Source organism: Phyllostomus hastatus, unplaced genomic scaffold, assembly GCF_019186645.2.
Source record: "Phyllostomus hastatus isolate PE091 unplaced genomic scaffold, TTU_PhHast_1.1 phas_scaffold_78, whole genome shotgun sequence".
Taxonomy (NCBI): Eukaryota; Metazoa; Chordata; class Mammalia; order Chiroptera; family Phyllostomidae; genus Phyllostomus; species Phyllostomus hastatus.
The window spans coordinates 98398451-98425569 of NW_025334041.1; the positions used below are offsets into that span (position 1 = coordinate 98398451).

Consider the following 27119-nt stretch of genomic DNA (forward strand, 5'->3'; position numbering starts at 1 on the left):
CTGTAACTAGGGGGAATTGCCTCCCAGTTACATCTTGGGGGGAAGTTCCTTCCATCCCCCTGGCTCAGAGCATGGCCACAGCTATTTAACATATTTATGCAACCAGTTAAAGGTTATAGATGTGTTAAATGACCATGCCAGAGGTTAGCTGCAAAGGTTAGTTGCTGTGCAAAACAGCTGTGAATGGCCCCGCTCCATGTGTCCCTTCCCCCAACCCACACCTGTGGTGGAGGATGAGGACATCCTATATATCTTTCTAATATTTCCTGGACACCTTGAGTTCTGGACCCCATTACAAATCCTTATTTTAGGGACCCCCTGGCTGCACCCTCCTACAGAAGCTACATGGCTCTACTGTAAAATTAGGGCTGTTTTATGTACATTTCCCTAGGTCTCCACTCTCCAATGGTGCTTTATGTTAACTTGTATATGACACAATGCTTTTTAATTTTCAATTTTATCCTATTAAATAAGATAAAAACTTTAACTTTTAAAAATCATCATTTTTTACTAGTTTTGTGTGTGTGTTTTTCATCTTTAACCAAGATATGTTTAAGAATTTACTTTTTAAAGTCACTCCATAGTGGTTTGTTTTAATTGGGCGATAGTGAATGGTATGAATTGGGGTAAGCCTGGACAATTTTCTTCCCCTTACTTCCCTTAACCTGCCATTTAACTTCAGGGAATACTGCACGTGTGGTGTGATAAATGCAGGCCTTTCTAGTTGTATGAAACTGTACATCATAATCTTTATTTCTAGATAAGCAGTGGCTGTTCTTCTACTTCTTGGTAGCAGTGCTTTTAGTATCTGTGTTTTCTCTAAAATGGTGGTTCTTAATCTGGTCTCAAGACTCTCTTTTACTTTTAAAAATTAAGGATTCAATAAACTGGTACTTACTATATTAGGAATTACAACTAAGAATTTTAAAAATATTAATTCACTTCAAAATAATACTCAACCCATTTCATATTAACATATATTCATATTTTAACTAAATAACCATTATTTTACAAAACAAAACAAATATTAGAATGGTACTCTTTTACATTTTACATATCTCTTTTTTAAAACAATTATGTTTTAATGATTATGCCATTATAGTTGTCCTGATTTTTTCCCCTCCATCTAGCAACCTCCACTCCCTCAGGTAATCCCCACACCATTGTTCATGTCCATGGGTTATTTATATAAGTTCTTTGGCCACTGCATTTCCTGTACTGAACTTTACATCCTAGTGGCTATTCTGTAACTACTTATTTGTACTTCTTAATGCCCTCACTTCTTCACCCATTCTCTGAGCACCTCCTTCCCATCTGGCAACCATCAAAGCACATTCCATACCCATAATCCCATCTCTGTTCTTCTTGTTTGCTTCGTTTGTTTTTTAGATTCAGTTGTTGATAGATATGTATTTCTGCCATTTTATCGCTCATAGTTTTGATCTTCTTTTCTTAGATAAGTCCCTTTAACATTTCATTTAATAATGGTTTGGTGAAGATGAACTCCTTTACTGTTTTCTTGTCTGGGAAGTCTTTTATCTTCCCTTTGATTCTAAATGATAGTTTTGCTAGGTAGAGCAATCTTGGCTGTAGGTCTCTGCTTCTCATGACTTTGAGAATGACTGGCAATATTTCTTGCCAGTCCCTTCTAGCCTGCAAAGTTTCCTTTGGGAAATCAGCTGACAGTCTTAAGGAAACTCCTTTGCAGGGTCATTATCTGCTTTTCTCTTGCTGTGTTTAAGATTCTCTCTTTATCTTTAACCTTTGGCATTTTAATTATGATATGTCTTAAAGTGGGCCTCTTTGCATCCATCTTCTTTAAAACTATGTGTGCTTCCTGGACTTGCATGTCTTTTTCTTTTACCAAATTAGGAAGGTTTTCTTTCACTGTTTTTTCAAATAGATTTTCCATTTCTGGCTCTTTCTGCCCTCCTCCTGGCACCCCTATGATATGAGTGTTGGAGTGTTTGAAGTTGTCCCAGAGGCTACTTATACTATCCTCTTCTTTTTTTCTCCTGGATCCTTTTTTCTTCTTGTTGTTCTGATTGGTTGTCTTTTGCTTCCTTATGTTCCAAATCAGTAATTTTATTCTTGGCTTCATCCACTCTACTGTTGTTTCCCTGTAAATTGTTTTTTATTTCAATTAGTGTATCCTTTGTTTCTGACTGGATCTTTTTTATGCTGTTGAAGGTCCTCACTAAGTTACTTGAGCATCTTTATAACCAGTGTTTTGAACTCTACATTTGGTAAATTACTTATTTCCATTTTGTTTGGCTCTTTTTCTAGAGTTTTGACCTGTTCTTTCATTTGGGCCATGTTTGTTTGCCTGCTCATTTTGGCACCCTCCTTGTGTTTGTTTCTGTGTATTAGGTAGAGATGCTATGACTATAGGTAGCATGGCCTAATATAGTAGATGTCGTGTAGGATCCAATGGCACAGCCTCTCCTTTCTCCCAAGCTGGGTACTCAAGGTGTGCCCTTTGTGTGGTTTCTTTAATTCCATAGTTGTTGGGCTTCGATTCAGCATGATTTCTGTCAGTTCTGAGTGATTGTTCTATATTTTAGTTGTAATTTTGATGTGGTTGTGCAAAGAGGAGAGCCATGTCTACCTGCACTACCATCTTGACTGGGAGTCCTCAAATCTCTAATACCTGGCTTAATTAAAGTCTACTACATTCTTGTAACTATTTCTGTGTTCATTCTGTTAAGATACCACATGCCATGTAGCCCTTGGGAAATTCTCCTGTGCCCTCCTCATGAGAGAGAATGAGAGTGGAAAAGGAAAATACTGCCTTAGAATTGTTATGAAAATAGGTTTGGCCACATAAACTCCCTGAAAGGGTGTCAAGAAAGCACAGGTGTCCCTGGATCACACTTTGATAATTACTGTTCTAAAGGATTAAGGATTACAAGAAGGCTTTAAAAGGTTGAATTTTAATGTTTGCCCCAAATAGCATTAAGATATGCAATAATTATATGCACTGATCATTTTACTTGGAAGTCTTTTAAAAATCAGGATTTTAATATGTTACAGCATATCTGAATAGAACCATCATTTCTCTAAAGTAACTAATGATCAATTTTGTCTATTTTATGTTTTTACTGTCCTGTACTTTAAAGTTAACTTTTTTTACCCTTAAATTAATGGCAAATGATTATTTTAGGTAGAGGTTAACTTATTTTAAAACATTCTGAATAGTTTTTATATTCCTGACACACATTATATAAAAATTTGTATATAAACATAGGTTTGTATACTGTTTATAAACACATATGTTTAAAATACTTTTTATTCTTTGTTTAGAAAAAGGCTTTATATCTCTCCATTTTAAAAAACAAAGTTAATCAAGGTATAATTTACATACCACAAAATTCACACTTTTAAAGTATACAAGTTACTGATTTTTCTAGTAGATTCATCAGGTTGTGCAACCAAGAATTATCGATTTGAGAATAGAGAATAATATTAAAAATATTAATATTTCTTTATTTTTAGAACATGAATTTGCTTTCAGATGCTCGTTCTGCGAGAATGTACCGAGATGAATTAGATGCACTTCGAGAGAAGGCAATCAGAGTTGATAAGCTTGAAAGTGAAGTCTGTAGATATAAAGAAAGGCTACATGACATTGAATTTTATAAGGCAAGAGTTGAGGTATGTTGCATAGTAAAAACCATTCACAATATTTCTTTAGAAATGTTATGATTTTTAAAATGCAGTGAAAATGTACATAATAAATGAATGGAGCTCTTGAAATGTTTAGCAAGCTGTAAATACCTTTAGATGTTTATTTTATGATAGATCAGCATATTGCCTAGAAATTTTAAAAGGGATATTTGGATATTATTAATTTTGTTTAACCCTTTGGAGCTATTCTTTCATTAACCCTTTATTTAGCATTATAGGTAGAGCCAACATTTGAAGTCCTTCCCTCATAGTCAAAATAAAGTATTTATTTTGCTACTAATTTCAAACTTGATCCTAGAAGTAAAAGCAAACATATTGCTGATTCATTCTCAACTCAGAATGCTAAATTGGGATCAATGAAGGTGCTTGTGTGGGCACAGCTGTTTGTGTGCGTGCACTCACCTTTTTCTCTCTGTCTCTCTCTCAACAGATCATATAAACATCTTATATAAGCAAATGAGATGGAACAGTTTTCACTACTTAATGATTACCATACAGTGTTGTATGAAGTTGAGTTTGACAGCAAAATTTTGATAATCCTTGCATATGCATCTTTTTTTTCCTTTCCTAGTTAATTTCTTCATTGTCTGCAAACAGGAGAGCTTTTGGTCATAATTATGGCAATAAGAAGGAAGGAGTATGCAAAAATTAAGAAGTGAGAACATTATAAGAGAAAATAAAACATTTGAGCCTGAAAGTTATCAAAAATAGACCAAATATACTACAAATATAAGATGCATGTTAATTCTTTGCCAATTTTTAAACGAGTGTATGCATGATACTGTTAAGGAGTCCTTATAAGATGCCATTGTTTTAATATACTTTCTCTTGACATTAGTTCATAAACAGGCATATAACTTAGCAAGACAAATTTGTCTTCTAAATGGATATAGGGATTTTAAACATGTTCTCAAGATGATTATTATTTATGTGAGTATTAGTTCAAGTCTTGGAATTTTACTCAAAAATCCCAAACCCTTTACATTCAAGTTATAGTTTAAGTGGAAAGAAACTTAAAATCTATTTCAGCAAATAAATTAAGCCCTGTTTCTGTGGAGATTTGTGTCTTAACTATCTGCAAGTCTATTCTATACTTAGTTGTTTTTTTTTTTCATTGTGATTAAATGTACCCTGGCAATTCATGTGAAATTGTAGTAGTATCACACATTCTAATAGAAGTATTGAATATTTTGTTTGCATAATAGCTTAAATTTGGAAGGAGGGGAGTAAAGCCAAGAAAACACCAATTGTATTTTTATGACTTAGTAGCTTTACTCTTGCATAGAATTATTGATAAAGACAATAATGTCAATCAAGAATTTGTATGTTTCAGAACTTTAAAAAATTAATAGATAATACCTTGTTTGTGATTGAAAAGCCGATTTGAAATATTTATAGGAATTAAAAGAAGACAATCAAGTTTTATTGGAAACAAAAACCATGTTGGAAGACCAATTAGAAGGAACTCGAGCTCGTTCTGATAAATTACATGAATTAGAAAAAGAGAATTTACAACTGAAGGCTAAACTGCATGATATGGAAATGGTAAGTACTGTAAAGAAGATAAGTTACATCTAATTTCCGTATAATGGCAAAGCATGGTTGGTGTCCTAGATACTTTAACAAAGAAGAGATTAGGTAAAGTGAGTGCTTCCAATTTTTTATGAACACACGAGTAGTAAAAATTTTTACTTTTGTTATGGGGGGGTGTTATTACTTTTTGTCTTCTATTTTTTAAAAAACTCTAGAAGTATTATGTAAACATGCCTTTAAAATACTGAAATAAAACTATTTAGCATTGGATCAGAATCTTTTGCTACATTGCTAAACCTGTATATTGACTATGAAGAACAGTTTTCAGTGTCTTCAACCTCACTTTAAAAGAAGATCAGACACCTGGTCATTATGATGACCAGTAGTAATTATAATACCTGGTTATTTCCTTAAAACTGGGAAAATGTTAAGCAACTCAAAATTTGTCCTCATATTACTCAGTTTCTGATAAATAAAAGTTATAAGTAATAAAATATTAGCTTTAAATTGTACTATTTCTTAGCTTTCCTTTCTCTCTCTACTTCCTGCCAACAAAAAAAGGAACGAGATATGGATAGAAAAAAGATTGAAGAATTAATGGAAGAAAATATGACTTTGGAAATGGCACAAAAGCAAAGTATGGATGAATCATTACATCTTGGCTGGGAATTGGAACAAATATCCAGAACTACTGAGCTTTCCGAAGGTATTCCCAGTTTTGTTTTATTTAAATGAATTGATGAATCAATAAAATGTATTTATGCTTACATTTCTGGATATTTTATTGCAGTTATTTTCCCCAGGTGGAGATGTCTCAGAAGGCCAGCTCTCCTATAGATATGATTTCACAGAGTAATATGTTATTTCCACATTCCTGGGTCTGTTTATAAAAATAATCAGATAAGCAAAGCATGTCTTACAACCAAACTTTTTGAGTGCAATAACAGATTTGATCAGTTGTTTAGGCATTATTTTATGTTAGTATCACAAGAAACTGGAATGCCAATTTATTAATTTACTTTGAGAAATGGCCATCTACTAAATATAACAGAAAAGTCATATTAGCTGGACAGCATGTTTTTTGACTGTAGTCAACCTAAATAGGAAGTCAAAACATAGAAGAGTTTTAGGTGAATATGTAGCTAGAACATATTAACAAGTTAAGGATCTTCATGGCTACTTTCATCAGTATATATAATCTCCATTTTAGGATTATACCTACCCACCATCCAGTCCCCATTGTACCCTGGAGATAATGAATATTTTCCCCCACCACCCCAAATAGGCTCTTTTTTCCTAAGCTCCACTATTGACTTGTGTTCTGTCTGAAGCTAGGCATATACATGCAATACAGTTGTTTGGCTTACAGTTCTGCTTATGCTAATACTGATACACTTTATTGAAAATACGCTGAGGTCACATTTCAGTTAGACAGGTTCTGTAATTCCTAGTTACCTAATATCAGATTATTCCATATGCCTTCCTTCCTTCAGCAGATAGTTATTAAGCACCTACTATGTGTAGAATATTATACAAGGCCCTGAGGATATAGAGGTGAGGTAGATGTAAGGTTCAAAAGTAGTTTATAGTCTGTTGTGGTTTTTTTGTTTGTTTTTGTTTTTTGTTTTTTCAGAATAATTACTTCTACAGATGACTCTTATTATCATTAGGCTTTTTCTAGTTTTACACTTGAGAACTTAATTCCAATTTCTAGGACTCCATGTAAATTCCTTACATAGTAAATTATATTCAGTGAATTCTGAGATCTGTTACTTAAAATACTTGTGGAACTCTTTTTTATTATGTTCCTTGTGAATTTAGTTACAAAGAAAGCAGCTTAGACTTAAATGTTTTCTGCTTATAAAGTAGATCAAATTGCACCATTAAACAGTTTCATCATCTGTTAAGTGAGGACAATAATAGTAAGTACCTTGTAGGGTTGTTGTGAGGATTGAATTTCTTAATACTGAAGATCCTCAGAAAAATTCCTGGTATATTGTAAGCATTTGAATGTTAAGAATTCTTTTTTTTTTATATATATATATATATAATTGATTATGCTCTTATAGTTGTCCCATTATCCCAGTTGTCCCATTTTTTTCTCCCCTTTAACCCTTCCACCCTGCACTCCCCCTCCCACCAGCATTCCCCCTTCCCACCTTTGTTCATGTCCATGGGTTGTATATATAAGTTCTTTGGCTTCTCCATTTTCTATACTATTCTTAACTTCCCCCTGTCTATTTTGTGCCTGCCAATTATGCTTCTTACTCCTTGTATCTTTTCCCTCATTCCCTCCTCCCACTGATAACCCTCCATGTGATCTCCATTTCTGTGATTCTGTTCCTGTTTTAGTTGTTTGCTTAGTTTTTGTTTTTGTTTTAGGTTCAGTTATTGATACTTGTGAGTTATTGTCATTTTACTTTTCATATTTTTTATCTTCTTTTTCTCAGATAAGTCCTTTTAACATTTTGTATAATAAGGGCTTGGGAATGATGAACTCCTTTAACTTGACCTTATCTGAGAAGCACTTTATCTGCCCTTCCATTCTAAATGAAAGTTTTGCTGGATAGAGCAATCTTGAATGTAGGTCCTTACCTTTCATGACTTTGAATACTCCTTTCCAACCCCTTCTTGCCTGCAAGGTTTCTTTTGAGAAATCAGCTGATAGCTTTATGGGAACTCCTTTGTAGGTAACTGTCTCCTTTTGCTGCTTTTAAGATTCTTTCCTTGTCTTTCATCTTTGGTAATGTCGTTATGGTGTGCCTTGGTCTGTGCTTCCTTGGGTCCAACTTGTTTGGGACTCTGAGCTTCCTGGACTTCCTGGAAGTGCATTTCCTTTGCCAGGTTGGGGAACTTCTCCTTCATTATGTTTTCAAATATGTTTTTGATTTCTTGTTCTTTCTCTTCCTCTTTGTCCAGCACCTCTATGATTCGGACATTGAAGCACTTAAAGTTGTCCCAGAGGTTCTTAAGCCTCTCCTCATTTTTTTGAATTCTTGTTTCTTCATTTTGTTCCAGTTGAATGTTTATTTCTTCCTTCTGCTCCAAATCATTGTTTTGAGTCCTGGTTTCCTTCCCTTCACTATTGGTTCCATATATTTTTTTCTTCATTTCATTTTTCATCGCCTTTACTTTTGCATTTTGCGACTATAATCAACCATTTCTGTGAGTGTTCTTATTACCAGAGTTTTGAACTGTGCATCTGATAGGTTGGCTATCTCTTGAACACTTAGCTTTATTTTTGGAGCTTTGTTCCATTCTTTCATCTATGCCATATTTTATTGTTTCATCCTGTGTATTTATGTTGTAAGGGACAGAGCATTAGGTATTTGCCAGGGCCTTATTTCCCCATGCTGGACCCCTGGGTTGCACAGTCTGTCTCATTCCCCGGTTGTTGCTCCTGGTTTTTTGGCACGCAAATGTGGGACCTCTGTGTCCTCTCCACCCTGGCTGCCTGTCTCTGCCCCTCCTACTGTCTGGATGAATGTTTCTTCTTTAACTACTTGGTTGTTGGACTTCCACGCAAATGTTTTTCTGGCCATTTGGTTGTTGTTTGTTTTTAAATTTATTGTTGCCCTTCTTTTGGTTGTGCCAGGAGGCAAAGTGTATCTACCTATGCCTCTGTCTTGGCCAGAAGTAAATGTTAAGAAGTATTATGATCATTATATCATATTGTTTTGCAGTTTGTCTTAGCTGAGGTCATATACCTGAATATTCATTTTAATGTCATTTTTTTTAATATTCAAGGAACTTTCTAGAAAATTTGTGAAGTGGAAAAATTTAAAGGACGAAATCAAATGCACTAATGATTTCTTAAATCTTTTTCACATGTCAAAAACCTTGCTTCTAGACCTTTTCCACACACAGTTATTTCATATTAATGTAAACACATAATTCAGTTCCTTTTTGCACCTAAGATTATAATAATAAGCATTCTTTCATGTTAAAAATGTGTTATAATTATCCTTTTTAATTCTTTATAGCCTGCCTTGAAGCTTCTGTGAAGCATGCTCATAGTATTGAAAATATTATTGAGGTATATCATGTATTTTAGTGTCTAATCTCATTAATTTGTAATTCATGACTGCAAATCATGAACTACAGTTTTACTAAAGAAGACTTGGACAACTGATGGAATTTTGAAAGTCAGTGACTATCTAGTATATTAGTTTTTAATGAAAGATAACAGTATGCCGACTAGGACAAAAGCTGGAAATAAGAACTGAGGCTTTCTTTACATAAAATTCTGGTGAATATTTTATTGTACCTAATTTTGTAAACAGTCTGTGCTTATGAGGCTGTATGGAGTTTTGTGTGTGTGTATTTCTTTGGTTTTTTAAGGTAGAGAATTTCAAACATACACAAAAGCAGACAGACCTAACCATGGCTGGGTTGTTCAGTTAGTTGGAGTATCCTCTGTACACCAAAAGGTTGCAGGTTCCAATCTTGGTCAGGATACATATTTAGATTGTAGATTGGGTTACATACAAGAGAGAACCAATTGATGTGTCTGTCTTTCTAGCTCCCCACTCTCCCTTTCCATTTCACTTTCCCTCTCCCTCTTTTTCCCCTTTCTCCCTTCCTCTCTAAAATTCAATAAAAACATATTTTCAGGTGAAGATTTAAAAAAATTTTTTAAGTAGGCAGACCTAGAAATGCCCTGCCATAGTTCTATTCATTTCCTGTCCTAAAATCTAGAATTTTAAAATAAATTCTAGGCATTATAGTTCATTTGTAAATCCTAATATTTTTGCATTATCAAAATATTCAATGAGTCTATTATAAGGTTATTAAAAATAATTATTTTCAGCTTTCTGGAGAGCATCATTCATAGAAATAGAGACTGAGTTTTCTTATTTTAAAACATGTGATGTTGCCATTTACTTGACAAAATGTTACTCTTTATCCAGTAGATGTTACTCTTTAGCCAGAATTTAGCGCGGATCCTTTAAAGAAAGATTCTTTCAAGGTGCCCAGTGTATATTGTCTTGTCAATATACACTTGTCCCAGGATCAGATTAGAATTTTTTCCCTCAAGCTATCTTCCTTTAATTTTTAAAAGTGTGGCATAGGGTACGCTTTATATTTGTTATTTCAGCCACATGTGACTATGAGATCCACAGGACCATAACTATATTTTATATAAGTAACCTAAGACTTTTTGACGTTAAAGAGGCTTTGTATTGTCAAGTAGTTGATTTCTCGTGGAACTCCAGTCTCTTCAGTCTGAATTTTGTGACTTTTTCCCCACCACAGGAATGCTTATGGATTCATTAAAAATTCAAGATTTACCTATCTCTTATCTGTCTGTATTTTCCATTGTGTCTGTCTTATATGACTTTATAAAATTTTTTATATGTTTAAGGATCAGGTGATGTACTGCATGTGCACTCAGTATTATAAAGTAAAGAGTAGTAAACATAGTTTTACTGATGACATATTTTTCAATATTATAGCACCACAAAAGTCATTGGGCCACGAGGTGAGTGAGTTGACATCAAGTAGGTTATTAAAGTTGGAGATGGAAAACCAGAGTCTGACAAAAACCATAGAAGAGCTTCGGGGTACTATGGATTCTGCAGAAGGTAACACTTCCAAAATACTGAAAATTGAAAAAGAAAATCAAAGACTAAGTAAAAAGGTAAATAACAATTAATATTTAATGTTTAAAATGTTCATAAAAGTATAAATAAATAGTACTATACTAAAACATTTATTTTCCAGTTTTTAATGTGCCCTCAGTTATTTTAACTTATGGAAATTTTAACATACAGAAATGTAAAGTAAAAGAATGCCTATACTCATTATTCAGCTTCGACAATTATTAACTTAAATCCATCTGTCACTCTCTCTACAACCACCAGATGATTTTGAAGTAATTTCTAGATATGGTATCATTTCACCAACAAATATCTCAGTATATATCTCTAAAAATTAAGAAATTTTTTAAAAATCAAGAACAATGACATCATACTTTAAAAATCAATAATTTTTGTCAGCATTTTAATTTCTTCAATTCTATTATGTTTTTATTTACACTTTGTTCTAATCTGAATCCAAATGAGATCTTAACAGTCAATTTAGTCAATTGTGAGCTTAAGTCTTTTTTAGTCTATAGGTTTACTCTTTTTTCTTAGCAATTTTTTTGTTGAGGAAACCAGGTTCTTTGTCTGAGTTTCTGCACAACATAGATTTTTCTGACTGCATTCTTCTTGTTGCTTACATTAGCTGTTTACTGTAGATTTAACCATAGTTTTTATTGGGTCGGCCAAAAAGTTGGTGTAGTTTTTTCTAGTAGTGCTTAGTTGTCTTTTACTTCATTTGAAACAATTTTTTATAATATATTGTGACAGCTATCATATCGGCATGCATTTAAAAACTTATCAAAATTGTTGAATTTTTGTGCAGTTATTTTAATATTAAAGATGGAAGAAAATACACATTTACAGCATAGTATGCTATTATTTCAAATTCCAACTGAAACACATAACATTTGTGCAGTTTATGGAGAAGGTGCTGTGACTGATCAAACGTGTCAAAAGTGGTTTGTGAGGTTTCTTGCTACCATTGACATTTTGGCCAAATAGTTCTTTGCGGTGGGGCTGTCTCACGCCTTGGAAGATGTTGAGCAGCTCCCCTGGCCTATCTACTACTCACATGGGAGATAGCCGACACTCAAAATATCCAAATCATTAAAGTTATTGGTGAAAATGAAAAATGTTTCTTTTACATTATAAAAAAAACTAAGCAGACTTTTTGGCCAACCCAATAGTAAGCACATTCATATGGAGTATGTATATATTGCAATCAAGAGGCACATGTTTGGTTGTGCCTCTTTTTGTGATGTTAGATGTCATGGAAAATCATGTTCTTGGATCCTTTAATTTAATCAGAGATTGTAAAATCCTGATTTTCTAATTATATCATCCCCTCTTAATGTGGTAGCTACAGTTATTTTTATAAAGAAAAACTTAAAGTTTTAAAAGTTTAAACAAAACTGGTTTAAAGAAAACACCATTGGTTAGTCTAGGAACAGTTCTTATGGGAAAAGCATGATGAATGTTTGGTCTTATTCCATTATTTACCAGTTTCCTAATAAAAAACTTGTTTTCTGATATCCCCCTGAGATAATTGAGTGAGTTTGTTGTTCGTTTTAGTGTCATTATGAACTCATGGATTTAAGAATATTTAAAGTGTCAATCCTACCACATTTTTCTAGTGTCCCAATGAAGCTGCCTCTGAATCCTTAGGACACAATCTTAGCACTCTGTGGGAGCTTCCTTGTTTTCTGTGATGAAAAATGTTCTCAGCTCCTAGCCATGTGTTTTTCCTTTGGTAGATTCTGGGTTTCTAGACTTCATTATAAAAATCTCCCTAACCTTTAGACCAGTGATTTTTGAACTATAGTATACATCAGAGTCACCTATAGGACTTGTTAAAACACAGATCACTGAGCCTGATGCCTGGAGTTTCTGGTTTCTTTGGTAGGTTTGGAGTGAGGGCTAAGAATTCTCATTCCTAAGATGTTCCTTGGTAATGCTCATTCTGCTGTTTTGGAACCATGCTTTGAGCACTGCCTTAACTAATGCGAATAGACTCCTTGATATTGCAAGAGTTTTACTCTTTAGAACATTTATTAAGTCTATTAGCCAAATAATTTTGAAGAATTTGACAGTATAGTGTTAAAGTAAGAGTCGTCAATTTAGAACTTGGAACAGTTTTATTTTGTTTGTCATTATAATTGAATCTGTAAATTATAATTTAATTTTGAAGTTTATTTTTGAAGTCTAAGTTAGTAAACTCTTAGTGATTCTAACAATTGCTGATAAATTCATTAGCTAAAAGATGTCTTTTATAATATTTCACTTGAATTCCACTAATGTAAAACAACAAATGAATTTAATTAAATGTTACCCATATATTTTAATTTATAATTGGAGATCCAGATTAATTAATTATTAATAACTAAAAGCTTCCCAAACATGTAAATTAATGTTGAGTTGAGTTACTGGATAAGATTTGTGACTTGATGCTTTTGAGATGTTATTGGAAGATTATTTTCTATGTGTGGTTATCTTCCATTGATGTTAAAATATAAAGTTCTTTACTACTGATATAAAGATTTAAGTAATATTTAAACTTGAAGTGGAATATTTTATATAGCTAAATTTCATCTTTATTTTTTTAATTATGTGGTTTGAATATGTTCTGTAATAATGGGGAAATCAAATGATATAGCGTATTTTGAACTTAAATTTACTTTTTCATATTTACACTTACTAACTACATACTTTACTATATCTTTAAGATATAATGAAATAAGTGAAAATAAATTTAAATCCAGAATATAAATTTTTTTTTAAGATTTTATTTTATTTATTTTTAGAGAGGGAAGGGAGGGAGAAAGAGAGAGAGAGACATCAATGTGGGGTCGTTGGGGGTCATGGCCTGCAACCCAAGCATGTGCCCTGACTGGGAATCGAACCTGCGACGCTTTGGTTCACAGCCCACGTTCAATCCACTGAGCTATGCCAGCCAGGGCTCTGTTGGAGTTTTGTTCAGACTGTTTTTCTCCAGTGTTACTTTCCTTTTTAAAATTTTAAACCAAGTCCCTTTTTGTCTCCTCATTAAATTTACACCACCATCTTTTCATCTTTTCATCTTTTCTTTCCTGCTTTTTATATTCTCTTCTTCCTTCTTGTACACCACAATTCCTTGACTATAAAATTTTACTTTACAAATTCACTCAAGTCAAGAGAGCCTTTCAATAAGATTGGTACAATCTTCATATAACACATAATTATCATATATTCACTTGAATTTGTCTTCCTGTTTACAAGTAGAAATTTGCCTTCAAAGATGTAGAGGATAAGAAAAATAGTAGATGTAGATAATAGTAGAATAGTAGGATAAGAAAGATGTAGAGGATAAGAAAAATGTTTGCATATATCATATAACTGATGAAATTATCATGGAATATTACTTGAATTTCTCCACCAAATTCTTAAATTTCACTATTTAGGTATTAAAAGTGTATTTTATCTTTAATTCAGTGATTATCTTTTGTTCTGACATGTTTACAACTGCTTTAAAATACTTAATGATATATTGTTTTGTGATTTAATTTTCTCCAGGTTGAAATTCTTGAAAAGGAGATTATTCAAGAAAAGCAAAGTCTTCAGAATTGTCAAAATTTAAGCAAGGATCTAATGAAGGAGAAGGCTCAGCTTGAAAAAACCATTGAAACACTTAGAGAAAATTCAGAGAGACAGGTTCATAAATTTCTTATTAAGCATTGTGTTTTAAAATTTATTAACAAAAGTTAGTTTATGCAAATGAAATATTCATATAATATTAAAAGGATATATTTTAGAATTTTTTTAGATTTTAAAGTGAGATTTTACCTCCCTTTCTATGCTGTTTATTTTAGGAAAGTTAAAGGGTAAGATTAGAATTTTTAAATTTCCAGTATGATTAATAATTATTTCATATAAAATTTTGCAGTACATGTGCTTTGAAGTGCCTGTGGAAAATGGCTGTGGAGTGGAGTTGGAGAGAAATGGGAGTGGAGTTGGAGAGTAATGCAGCTGTACTCTGACCCCACTAAAAGAGGGAGAAGTGGTGGCAGCAACCATCTTGGATCCATTCAAATTTATTTTCAAGTAGTTATTGGTCATTCTCATTTTATTCTTGAGGAAACAACTGGATAGGTTGACTTGATATTTTTTAATTTCTATTTATTTTTTAGATGTAAAGGGATTTGTTTTATATTATCTAGGTCTAGACCTCAGGCCACCTATAAAAAGAGAGATTTCTGTAAAGTTACAGAAGAAAAATTCTAGAGCTGAGCATGAATCTGTATTTTTACCAGGTTCTTAGGGGATTGTTTAACATGCTAAATTTTAGAACTATTATATTAGGCCATGCCATGAATCGGATGGATTAGTTTTCAAAGTACCACAGGGGCTTGTTATTTTGATGTTTCCAAATTAGAATTCTTTTGGGGAATCAATATGCACACATACACACGAATAGATATACACATGTACAATATAGCAAATATTTACTGAAACCTTCTATGTATAGGCATTGCAAAATTTATTTGTGAAAATAAAAGCTTATATCCTCAAGGACATATGTGTGTACATATGTTTCACCTGTATTCGTGTTTGAATTTCAAATGTGCAATTAAATAATATGAAGATTACTTTTAATGATATTAAATGCATTTCTCTTACCCATTCCTTTATACTATGAACTCCCTAAAGACATGAACTTAAAGACCTGGTTGGCAGTGCATGTATACAGTGGTCTCTCAGTAAATGTTTATCAGAATTAAAAATCAGACATACTAGCACCCTTTTATGTTCTGATTTCCCTACTAGCTTTTGGAAGGGAATAACTATATAATTTAACATATTTAATTCTTAATTCATTTTTTATTCTCTCCTGTCCTTTTTAAAATTAGATTAAAATATTGGAGCAGGAAAATGAACATCTGAATCAAACTGTGTCTTCCTTAAGGCAGCGCTCCCAGATAAGTGCTGAAGCAAGGGTGAAAGACATTGAAAAAGAAAATAAAATTCTCCATGAATCTATCAAAGAAACAAGTAGCAAGCTAAGCAAGATTGAATTTGAAAAAAGACAAATTAGAAAAGAATTGGAACATTATAAAGAAAAAGGAGATCGAGCAGAAGAACTTGAAAATGAATTGCATCATCTTGAAAAAGAAAATGAATTGTTGCAGAAAAAAATAACCAATTTAAAAATTACCTGTGAAAAAATTGAGGCCTTAGAACAAGAAAATTCAGAGCTAGAAAGAGAAAATAGAAAATTTAAAAAAAGATTAGATAGCTTTAAAAACCTTACTTTTCAGTTAGAATCCCTAGAGAAAGAGAATGCCCAACTTGATGAGGAAAACTTAGAACTCCGAAGGAATGTGGAATCTTTAAAGTGTGCAAGCATGAAAATGGCTCAGCTACAACTAGAAAATAAAGAACTGGAAAGCGAAAAAGAGCAGCTTAAGAAGGGTTTAGAGCTTATGAAAGCTTCTTTCAAGAAAACAGAACGCTTAGAAGTTAGCTACCAGGGTTTAGATACAGAAAATCAGAGGCTACAGAAGGCTCTAGAGAACAGCAATAAAAAAATTCAGCAATTAGAAAGTGAACTACAAGACTTAGAGATGGAAAATCAAACATTGCAAAAAAACCTAGAAGAGTTAAAAATATCTAGCAAAAGACTAGAACAGCTAGAAAAAGAAAATAAGTCATTAGAGCAAGAGACTTCTCAACTGGAAAAGGATAAGAAACAACTGGAAAAGGAAAATAAGAGACTCCGACAACAAGCAGAAATAAAAGATACCACATTAGAAGAGAATAATGTGAAAATTGGAAATTTGGAAAAAGAAAACAAAACTCTATTCAAAGAGATTGGTATTTATAAAGAATCCTGCATTCGTCTGAAAGAATTAGAGAAAGAAAATAAGGAGCTTGTAAAAAGAGCAACTATTGATATAAAAACTTTGGTTACATTACGTGAGGTAAGTATGTTCATCTAAATTTAAGGCAAATTTTAAAAATATTTTTAATTCAAGACTTCTCCAAGTTTTATTGGAACCTATCAGTAATGTGTATCTTCTGCTAATGGCTATAGAGTAGAAATTTAGAATTAGAAGTAGAGACAATTTTCTAGTTTCCTACTTTTGTTAAACTAATAAGTACATATAAATTGTATTTTTAAAGAAATTGTACTAATAAAGATTCCATGGGGTATCTGACTTATTACAGCATAATTTTACTTCAACATTATATTAAAATATTTGATCAAGACTCTTACTGAACACTAAGTAGAAAGGGAAGCATGATAGCCACTATTTATTGACTGCCAACTGTGTGTCAGATACAGGGCTAAGGACCTCATAAGTTGTAGTTATATATATTTATATAATTTTTATGACCAATTTTTACAGATATTATTTCTATTAGATTAAAAAACTGAGGTTCAGAGACATTAAGTAATTTACTCAGGATGACACAGTTAACAAATGGCAGAGTTGGATTGCTAGATTCAAATCCAGATTTTTCAGATGCCAATGTTCCATGAATTTTGATCTCTAAGCTAGAAAAGAATTCAAATCAGGTTGAACTTAAAGGTCAACACTGAACATTTGGTAGTGGCTTGGGTGTATGTGTTGAGAGGAATTCTGAAATTTATAGGAATAGATTGGCAACAGGTCTTGTAAAACATGGTTGGTGCAGATTGGAAGATACCTTGCTTGGTTCTTTTTTGCTATTCCTGTACTATACTATATATGATAACTCTTTAAGTTCAGTTGAAAAGTATCTTAGCATTCTGGTAGAAAGTCACATTGGAAAGTCTGCATTTCTGCTAAAGAGGCATCGGGACTGATCATTATAAGCAATTCATTTTTTTTCTTTCTGTTGTTCTACAGTCTCACAGACATGAACCACAAGTTCCTTATGCATGCACTTCTCAGAATGCCCCCTAGTTCTAAAGAACCTCTTTCTTTGGAAGAAGGATATTTGTGGGAGAAGGGTGGTGTTGTACAGGAAGAAAAATATACTAAATTTCTAGCTCATTATTGAGATCTTAAAGGATATGTATTTTTTTTCTCACAGTCTGAAATGTAAAATATGGGTTTACAGCAGAGAGTAAATGATATCTCCTTTTAGTTTTAAACACTAAAAAGTTAAAAAGAAGTATTAGCCAAAAAAAGACAAAACTATTCTGTTGGGACTACATTATATTATTGTTGCTTAACTAGTTAATGCTAAAGGAAAAGTTCAACCACATTTAGGTCTTTACTGCTTTGAATCATACACATTCCTGAATGGTGGTAGTTAGAATCCTGGTTGAATTTCTTAGATGTTTATGTTCTTGACACTTATGTGAATTTTACTTCCTTTCAAAATAAGGATTTGGTAAGTGAAAAATTAAAGACTCAACAAATGAATAATGATCTTGAAAAATTAACCCATGAGCTTGAGAAGATAGGGTTAAATAAAGAGCGGCTCTTACATGATGAGCAAAGTACTGATGACAGGTGAGTATTAAGTCTATTTTGCAAACAGTTTAAATTATTATTTTTTGTTCAAACATTGGTTTCTTTCCTGTACTAGCTACAGAATACATTTATGTATTTTATTTCACTATTTCTGGTTCCTTTCCTCCCTTAGAGAAAGTTTTGTAGGGGGAAAAAAAAGTAAAAAATAGGATAAAGACAACCTAATATTGATCTAAGTAAAAATGATAAAATGTTATATAAATACAGTTTCATAATAGAAAAACAGGATGCCAGCTAGGTAGCAAAAGATCCCAGGCTCTAATTGCCTGTGAAAGTAGAATGAGACATTAACAAAAAACAAACCCTTCTCTGGTGAAATATGCATTCAATTTAAGCAAGTTATTTTTTTATTTGAATCATGTGCTTGAACGCCTCAGTTCTTTTATTTATTTTGTGTGCCAAAATGTGGACTTAAAGAGAAATGGAAGAAAATTACGAAACAAAGAAAAATGTATTGAGGAGCAATTCAGGTGTAAAAAATAAGGTAGAAAACTAAGGCTTGACAAACAGAATGAAAGATTAACATATACCATTTAATTTTGAGAATGATCAATGAAGTTTGAAAGAAAATTTCTGTTCCATGTAATTACAGTCTCTCAAACAGTTCATCAGATTTTCAAGTAGTCTACTATTTAGCATCCAGTCAGCTACATGATTCCAGCTAGAAGTGTGTATTGTTATAAATATTGTTTTATGTAGGCCAGATTTTAATTCATTGGATTTTTTTGTAATTAGTAATTTTCAGTTAAACAGATAGTCAAGGGCCAACTTAGTTGACTGTCTCTTAATATACATACTGAATATGCATCACTTCTTTATTCAAACAGATTTATTACCTGCCACTTATAAGACACTTAAAAAGTTGACTCCCCTCCCAGCAAAAAGTAGGGTAAACTATGTAGTTGCCCTAATGGACCTTGTGTTACAAATTTATGAACCTAGCTTTAGATAGGCCCTTCATATTGTTTGGTACCTCTTGTCAATAATTCATACAATTAGTTCATGTTAATTGAGCTCTTATTTTCTGCTGGTTATCAGGCATCAAAGAAATGATAATGCTTAGTCTAAACCTTAAAGAAGGACAGAAATTTGCAAAGTGGAAACTAGAGAATAAAGCACAAAAGTGTGTTGGGCAATTCTTAGAGTGACATGAAAGATAGATTAGAATAGAGGCAATTTGGAGGCACAAAGACCAGTTAGGAAGGTATTGTAATATTCTAAGCAAGAAAGAAAATAGAAGCTCACAGACATAAATTACTTTAACATTCCTCTCCTCCATCTCGGAATTTATGTATATCTGCATTTGTCTTTACCGTTTATCTCTGATGTTGTCCTTAATTCTTTTGTTAGTTTAATCTTTTCATCTTTCCAATATATGTCATTCCCTCTGCCCTGCTTTGAAGACACAGTTATTAAGATATTCTTGCCATAAAGGAATAGTTTAGTTGTGGAATTGAATGTATAAATAGATAAACAAAAATGCAACAAAGCAAATTCAGTGATAGAGTTATGAACAGTGCTATGCAATCACTTTTGTCTTTCTGTTTTAACAACTCTTGTGTCTTTTCTTTCAATATAGTTTCCTAGGGTTAGGTTCTCAGGCCTTTCATCAGTTCACTCTATTACTGAGCATTTGCATTATTTCACCTGATATCCATTATTATTCTCTGCTTACTGGACAGTCCAGAAGCAACTCAGGCATCACAAATTCAACATCCAAAGATAGACTCATTAAATGCTTTGAAAATGTTTGTTGGCTCAAGCTGACACCAAGTGAGTGAAATCTGTTCTCTATTCTCAATGAACTTAAAACCTGGTTGAGCAGAAAATATGTAAATTAATTACAGTACACAACAGAATATGATAAAATTTTTTATTATATACTTTAGGTTTTTATTTGATTTAGTCATCAAGGTTCTTGGGTATAAGACATATATTAGTCATAATTCCTAGTGTATGATTCACTCTCATACTGTAAAAAGAACTTAAGAATAATGTAATTATTCATGAGCACACCATTTAAAAAGATAACTGAAATATTTACATTGACATCTATCTGCCTCTTCTCTGTCACCAGTGTCCTGTGTCTTTAGTATATCATTCCCTTTTTAGAATATTCTGTATGTACTTTATACCCTGAAGACAAAGTCTTCAGTGAGCTTTGAGCCTTAAATATTAATATTACAGAAGATATTTAATGTCTCGTGTAAATACTTTACATTTAATATTACAGACAAATGTTTGATAGTAAGTACTTTACTTTTTATAGAGCCTAGTCTTATAAAACTAAAAGGAATATTTTGAGACTTACAAAACTAAACAGTATATAATGCCTCTTTCAAGTATTAACTTTTGCTTTTGACAATGTAGACTATAATCTGGAGCTCCGTTTACTCAGTGATTTTTGTTTTTCATTACCAGAAATAGTTTAAAGGGGGAACACTGGGGCATTAAGAGGAGATTAATATAATTTGCCACTTTAAAAAAACTATATTGTAAGATCTATTTATGGCACCAGTGTCTGTGGTCATAAATTATCTTTAAAAATAATCTTCTGACCACCAATAACAAACTTTTATTATTTTTATACTTGCATAGTAGATATAAACTTTTGGAATCAAAATTAGAATCTACTCTAAAGAAGTCTCTTGAAATAAAAGAGGAAAAAATTGCTGCTTTAGAAGCTCGATTAGAAGAATCCACAAATTATAACCAGCAATTGCGCCAAGAACTTAAGACAGTAAGTAATTTCCTTAGAAAGAATTTTAATTATTTGTAGAGAAAATTATAAAGTAGAAAATAAAACTAACATTATTTTATTAAAATTTTGTTTTTTCTTAAATTTGAATGTGTTCTTAAATAGATCTTTATCATGTGGTTTATACAAATTGTATTTTTTCTATGTACTGTAAGTTATTCAGTCCTATTTTATATGTGTATGCCCCCATACAGTTAAGGACATACCAGAATGGTAAGAGTGGGGTAGGGAAAAGGCACAGTTATTTCACGGGTGAAAGTTTTCAATGCAGTACTAACACTTCACTCTGATATTCTTTTCCTATTGAGAATCCAGGTAAAAGTTTGATAGACAAAGATACAGGTATGAGAATACCAAGTCGAGGGAAATCATTTGTAGTATAAGAATGCACCTGATCTCATAAATTTTGAGGGTTTTTCCAGGATCTATTTTCTTCTGATGTTTAGAAGTATTCAGTGAATTAAACAGGGTGGGGACAACTGTCTGTTTTTCCTACAAGAAGAAGTTGAAAATGAAGGGACTTGCCCATTCCATTGGGTTAATATAATACTAGATTGGGGGATTTATATTCTGGTTTATTCTCTCTTTAACATCTCTGCCGTGCTTCCAGGAATGGTTTTATAGTCAACAAAACATTCAAACTTACAAGATTGCTATAGGCCACATTGAGAACCATTTGATTCAGAACACTACAGGAAATTACAAGTAGATAGCATGGCACTGTCAGGTGTCCTTCTTCACATGGTTGTCTAAGAATCTTCTTCCCACCAGATGACAATTCAGGTGCAAGTGAGATTCATGTTGGACGTGTGTGGGAGCTTCCATGGCTTTAAGACCTTATCCTCCACAGCAATCATCATCTTTTGCAACAGCTTCAAAGGGGTTAGATTTAAGATCTTCACTATTGTGTTATTACCAATTTTAAGAGTTGCTGTACTCAGAGAAATTCAAAGATATGGTTTCCTGTTAGGTATTTCTCATTCTCCCAGTCCAAGTACAGTTTACCAATGAGAGGTCATATTTCCCATAAGCAAACCTGCCTGGTAACAGAACATTCCAATTTTAATAGGTTTATAGAGAAAGTTAACCAAAAATCAATTTCTAATACAGAAAGGAATAAAGATTTTGTTCCTCATTTGCCCTTACCATCGTTACTGGTATTTGTCTCAGACATTACTGTGAACAAGTATTGTTAGAGAAGAAATTCTAGAACTTTGGTTAACGTAAAGTATTATCCAAAAACTAAGGAAAATTTGGTGCCAGATTTGATTAATCTGTTTTATTTCTTGATTTTTTTTTACCATATTAAGCAGTATAACTAGATTACAAGTAAAGTCAGCTAATGAAGCTATTCAGCTAGAAAATAAGTGGGTTTGCATATGGGTTAGTATATATGTATTCCTAGTCTAAAAAGTAAAGATTTAAAATTCCATCATTATCTTTTACTTCCAGCCACTATTGGGCTGGCTTCCTGACATAAACTTGCATTCAGTAGGAATTACACTGTTCTGACTTTAAGTGCCATATATGAAGACATTTATCACTTGAAGATAGACTATGAAAGTTAAATGTGAATAGTATAAAGCCTAAAGTAACTTTACTAAAATAGCATGACAGAGAGGTATGGCTAATATGCCAGCAAAAGAGATAAAATAGTACTATAAAATAATCCAAAAGAAGGCAGAAAAATTAAAAAGGTGGAACAAAGTACAGATTAGACAAATGCAAAACAAATAGCAAGATGGCAGGTTTAAATCAAATCATATCAATAATCACATTAAATACAAAAGATGTAAAACCCTAGGTAAAAGAGATTAATGGATTAGATAAAAAGGCAAGACCTATCTACCCATATGCTGCCTCTAAGAAACCTTGATGGAAATCAATGTTTTATTTTATATGTGAACATAAATTAGAGATTCTGATTAATGATACATAAAGGAATCTTGTTTGAAATTTAGTTGTAAGAACCATGGTCTAACAATGAAAAGCTTTGAGATTTATTCTCAGTTCTTCTTAATAATGATATATGTCTATAACCTTTCTAAGGAAAAAAGACCCTGTGGGAAATTAATGTAAAATAGGAGACTGGAAATAATGTCACTCATCTGTTATTAGGGTATTAAAAATAAAGGAAGGGGGCTGGAAAAATTAGGATCCCAGAACATCTATTAGATCACTTGCCAAGCTTTAAATTACATTCTCTCTTGGCATCTTTTTCCTTTAGTCTCACATCATTATTTTCTAACTCAATAGTAACATTTTATTGTTAAGTCATAAGTTTTCTTAAAGTATTCATTAAAAGTTCAGTTATTTTAAGTGTTTATCCTTGCCTTAATGTAAAGTTTGGGTTAATTTAGAAATTTATGAAAATTTCTTCTAGGATAAACTAGTGATTCATCATAAGTATAAGAATAATCCTTTCAAATGGAAGAGAACTATTAAATTAAAAAGCAATTTTGGTAATGTAAGTTGACCAAATTGTTCATTTTGAGTTGGCTCTCTTAAAGTAGGATTTGGTTGTAGTCACACCAGAAGATCTTGGATAATATATATCCTTGGATTGTTCATTCTTTATAAAATAAATTATAGTAATTATAAGTGATAGATCAAGATCTGAATAAACAAGTCATTAATTTATTTAACACAGCTCATTCTGGGCAACATATCTTTCATAAAAGAGCAGACATATATAGATCTCTTCTCAATTTTAATTTAGATCTCTTTTTTCTTTTAAAGATTTTATTTATTTATTTTTAGAGAGTGGAGAAGCAAGGGAGCAAGAGAGAGAAAAACATCGATGTGTGAGAGATACATTGATCAATTGCACACCCCCAACTAGAGATCCGGCCCGCAACCCAGGCATGTGCCGTGACGGGGCCTCAAACTGGTGACCCTTAAGTTCACAGGCCAGCACTTAATCCACTGAGCCACACCAGCCAGTGCATAATTTAGATCTCTTTTTAAGAGGAATTATTACATGTCAAATTTGTATTTGTTCTTTACATGGGCATCTCTGAAATCTCTAAATCAGCTATAGATACAGCTCTAAAACAGTTGTTGGTATTTAGCAATATGTCTTAGTCTTCAGCGACATTTTTATCATAAACAATAGAAGAAATTACAGAATATATCGTAGAAGTATGGCACATAAGCAGAGTATATTTAACATTTTCTAAGAGGAAAGGAATTGTATTTTACAAAGCATAAGTTGTGGTTATGCTAATAATGATAATTGTGTATATTATATTTTTTCCTTTTTAAAAATATTTTTATTGAATTTATTGGGGTTACATTGGTTATAAATAAAATTACATAGGCTTAAGGTATAAAGTTTTATAATACATTATCTGTATATCATATTTTTAAATAAAATGTCTCTCACATTCACCAGACTAATGCATAGTCAAATTAATTGTAAGAAATAGAACTGGGATGATTTTTTCCCCCATTAAAATATTTTAAATAAAATTTTAGGTGAAAAAGAATTACGAAGCCCTTAAACAGAGACAAGATGAGGAAAGGATGGTACAGAGCCCTCCTTCAACTTCTGGTGAAGATAGCAAATGGGAGCGAGAAAGTCAAGAAACAACCAGAGAGCTTCTAAAAGTAAAAGACAGATTAATTGAAGTAGAAAGAAATGTAAGTATTTAAAAATGTTTAATAGGAATAAGGATTTTTAGAAATAATATATAACTCAGAAAATTTATCTAATATGTGTTGTAGCTTTGTTCATTTTATACTTTCTTGACTGATTTGTTTTGTAATGTAAAGATAAGAACTCTAGTTTATTTTTCTCCATCCCCCTCACATAAGTCCATCAGCAAGCTTTGTCACCTCCATCTTAAAAATGTAACTCAAACCCACTGACTTCTCTCCATCTATGCTGTTACCTTTCTAGTGCAAGGTGGCATCATCTCTCATCTGGAGTATTAAAATATCCTCCTAATTGGCCTTCCCTCTTCCAGTCCCTGTCTAATCTAACACATTCTCAATGCAGTAGTCAAAGTTATTTTTTAAAACATAACACAAATCATGTCACTTTCATACTTAAAATCTTCAATAGCTTCCCATTTCAATTAAAATAAAATCCAAATTCTTTGCTGTATGCTGTAAGATCCTTCCTGACATTGCCATACCTGGCCTAGTACCATACCACCCTCCTTCCCACTCTGTTTATTAATCGGGGGACAATATTATCTGTTAATATCTGGAAAACACACAAAAACAATGCCTGGCACATAACTAAAGTAAATTAGTGCTAGTCATATTGGCATTTTTGTTTGTTCCTACCTCAGGCCTTTCTGTTTGCTTCCCCTGCTGGAAACATTGGCTGGCTTCCCTCAGAATTCAGGTCTCGTCACATATCTCCTGCAAGATGTCTTCCCTGACCACTTTCCTCAGTAAAGAAGCTAGCTCCAGCCTAAATTGACCACTGTCACACCACTGCCTTTAGTTTTTTCATAGCACTTTTTACTTATGAAATTACATTATTTATTTATGTATTTGTTGTTTTTCTATTTTAAAAAAGCTCTTTGAAAGCAGGTAGTTTGTCTTTGTTTTTCATCTCTGTGCCTTCAGTATGTAGAATAATACCTGGAAGATAGCAAGCACTTAAATATTTGCTGAATGGGTCAGTATACAAAAATTAAATGAATTCAACAAATATCCTCAAAGATGAATAAGCTTTAGAAAGTTGCATCCCAACAAGTAAAATAGTTGTGGTTATTGTTTTTCAATATAACATTAATTTAAAACTTCAGGCCAAAAATTAATCTCTTATACCATTGATTCCTACTTTCTCATCCAATAATAATTACTATGGACAACTCACCCATAAAAAAATGTTTGTGGTTTATCTATGTATAGAAGTACATTTCTTGCCCTGGCCAGGTGGCTCTGTTAAATGGAGTGTCATGCCCTTGAGTGAGGGTTGCAGGTTCAATTGCCAGTCTGGGCACATGCGAGAAGCAACCAATGAGTGTGTGGATAGGTGGAACAACAAATTGATGTTTCTCTCTCTCTTTCTGTCTCTCCCTTCCTCTCTCTAGAATTAATTTTTATAAAAGTTTTTAAAAGAAGTATATTTTCTTTCTTTTTTTGAAAAATCCATACCCGAAGATATGCTTATTGATTTTTAGAGAGAGAAGAAGGGAGGAAGGAAGGGACAGAGAGAGAGACAGAGAAAGTCAATGTGAGAGAGAAACATGGATCATTTGTTTCCCCAGTGCACCCTGACTGGGGATCGAATGCTCAACCTAGGTATGTGCCCTGACCAGGGATTGAACCCACAACCTTTTGGTGTACAAGATGATGCTCCAACCAACTGAGCCACACAGCCAGGGCAAAAGTATATTGTCTTTTACAAATATATACCTGTGGAATCATATACACTATTTTTACTTGAATTTTTCAATTATGTTGTCTTGAAGATTTATTTTAGCAGATCGAGATCTGTCTCATTTTAATGACTACATATTCCATAGTGTGGATATATTAGCATAGTTTATTTAAATAAATTCCACATCAATGGACATTTAGGGGCTTTTTTCTCCAGATTTTGCTGCAATGAAAATCTATGTATAAACATGTTCATAGGATGGTAAATTCCTGATAGTGAAATTGCTAGTCCAAAGGGGATATATACATATTGGAGTGCATATTTGCATAATTTTAATTGATACTGTATTAGCCTTTCAAAATCACATTAATTTTCAGTCTCTTTAATAGAGTACTTATTTTTCCAGATTAACTTTGGGTATTACTAGCCTTTTAATTTTTGTTAAAGTGATAGGAGAAATATTTTAATTTTCATGCATAAATTATAGCAATCTATTTTATATCTTTCCATATATTTATAGGCCATGTATGAATACATATTTTTAATTATTCAGTGATATATACATATATGTACCTCTGTCATTTAAATGAATAATTACATGTCAGACAATTTGGCTGGCATATTAAGTCCTATAAGCAAAATCTCCTTCCCATTGACTTCCTTTGAAAATTTCCATTGGGGTAAAAGTTACTCTGTTGTCATATTTTAGCCATTTT

At 32.5% G+C, this 27119-nt stretch overlaps 1 protein-coding gene across 9 annotated transcripts in view; it reads left to right on the forward strand.

Moving 5' to 3' along the window:
• CCDC88A (coiled-coil domain containing 88A) overlaps positions 1–27119 on the forward strand; it is a 128084-nt gene that overhangs the window by 70083 nt on the left and 30882 nt on the right. For 7 of the 9 annotated variants that reach the window (XM_045827310.1, XM_045827312.1, XM_045827308.1 and 4 more), the window contains exons 10-18: positions 3496–3654; positions 5086–5232; positions 5782–5926; positions 10677–10861; positions 14355–14492; positions 15689–16759; positions 18156–18283; positions 20903–21044; positions 24540–24704. In XM_045827310.1, the coding sequence (XP_045683266.1) occupies positions 3496–3654; positions 5086–5232; positions 5782–5926; positions 10677–10861; positions 14355–14492; positions 15689–16759; positions 18156–18283; positions 20903–21044; positions 24540–24704 (2280 nt within the window). The remainder of the gene's footprint in view (positions 1–3495; positions 3655–5085; positions 5233–5781; positions 5927–10676; positions 10862–14354; positions 14493–15688; positions 16760–18155; positions 18284–20902; positions 21045–24539; positions 24705–27119) is intronic. The other 2 variants (XM_045827309.1, XM_045827315.1) reach the window with 1 other exon arrangement.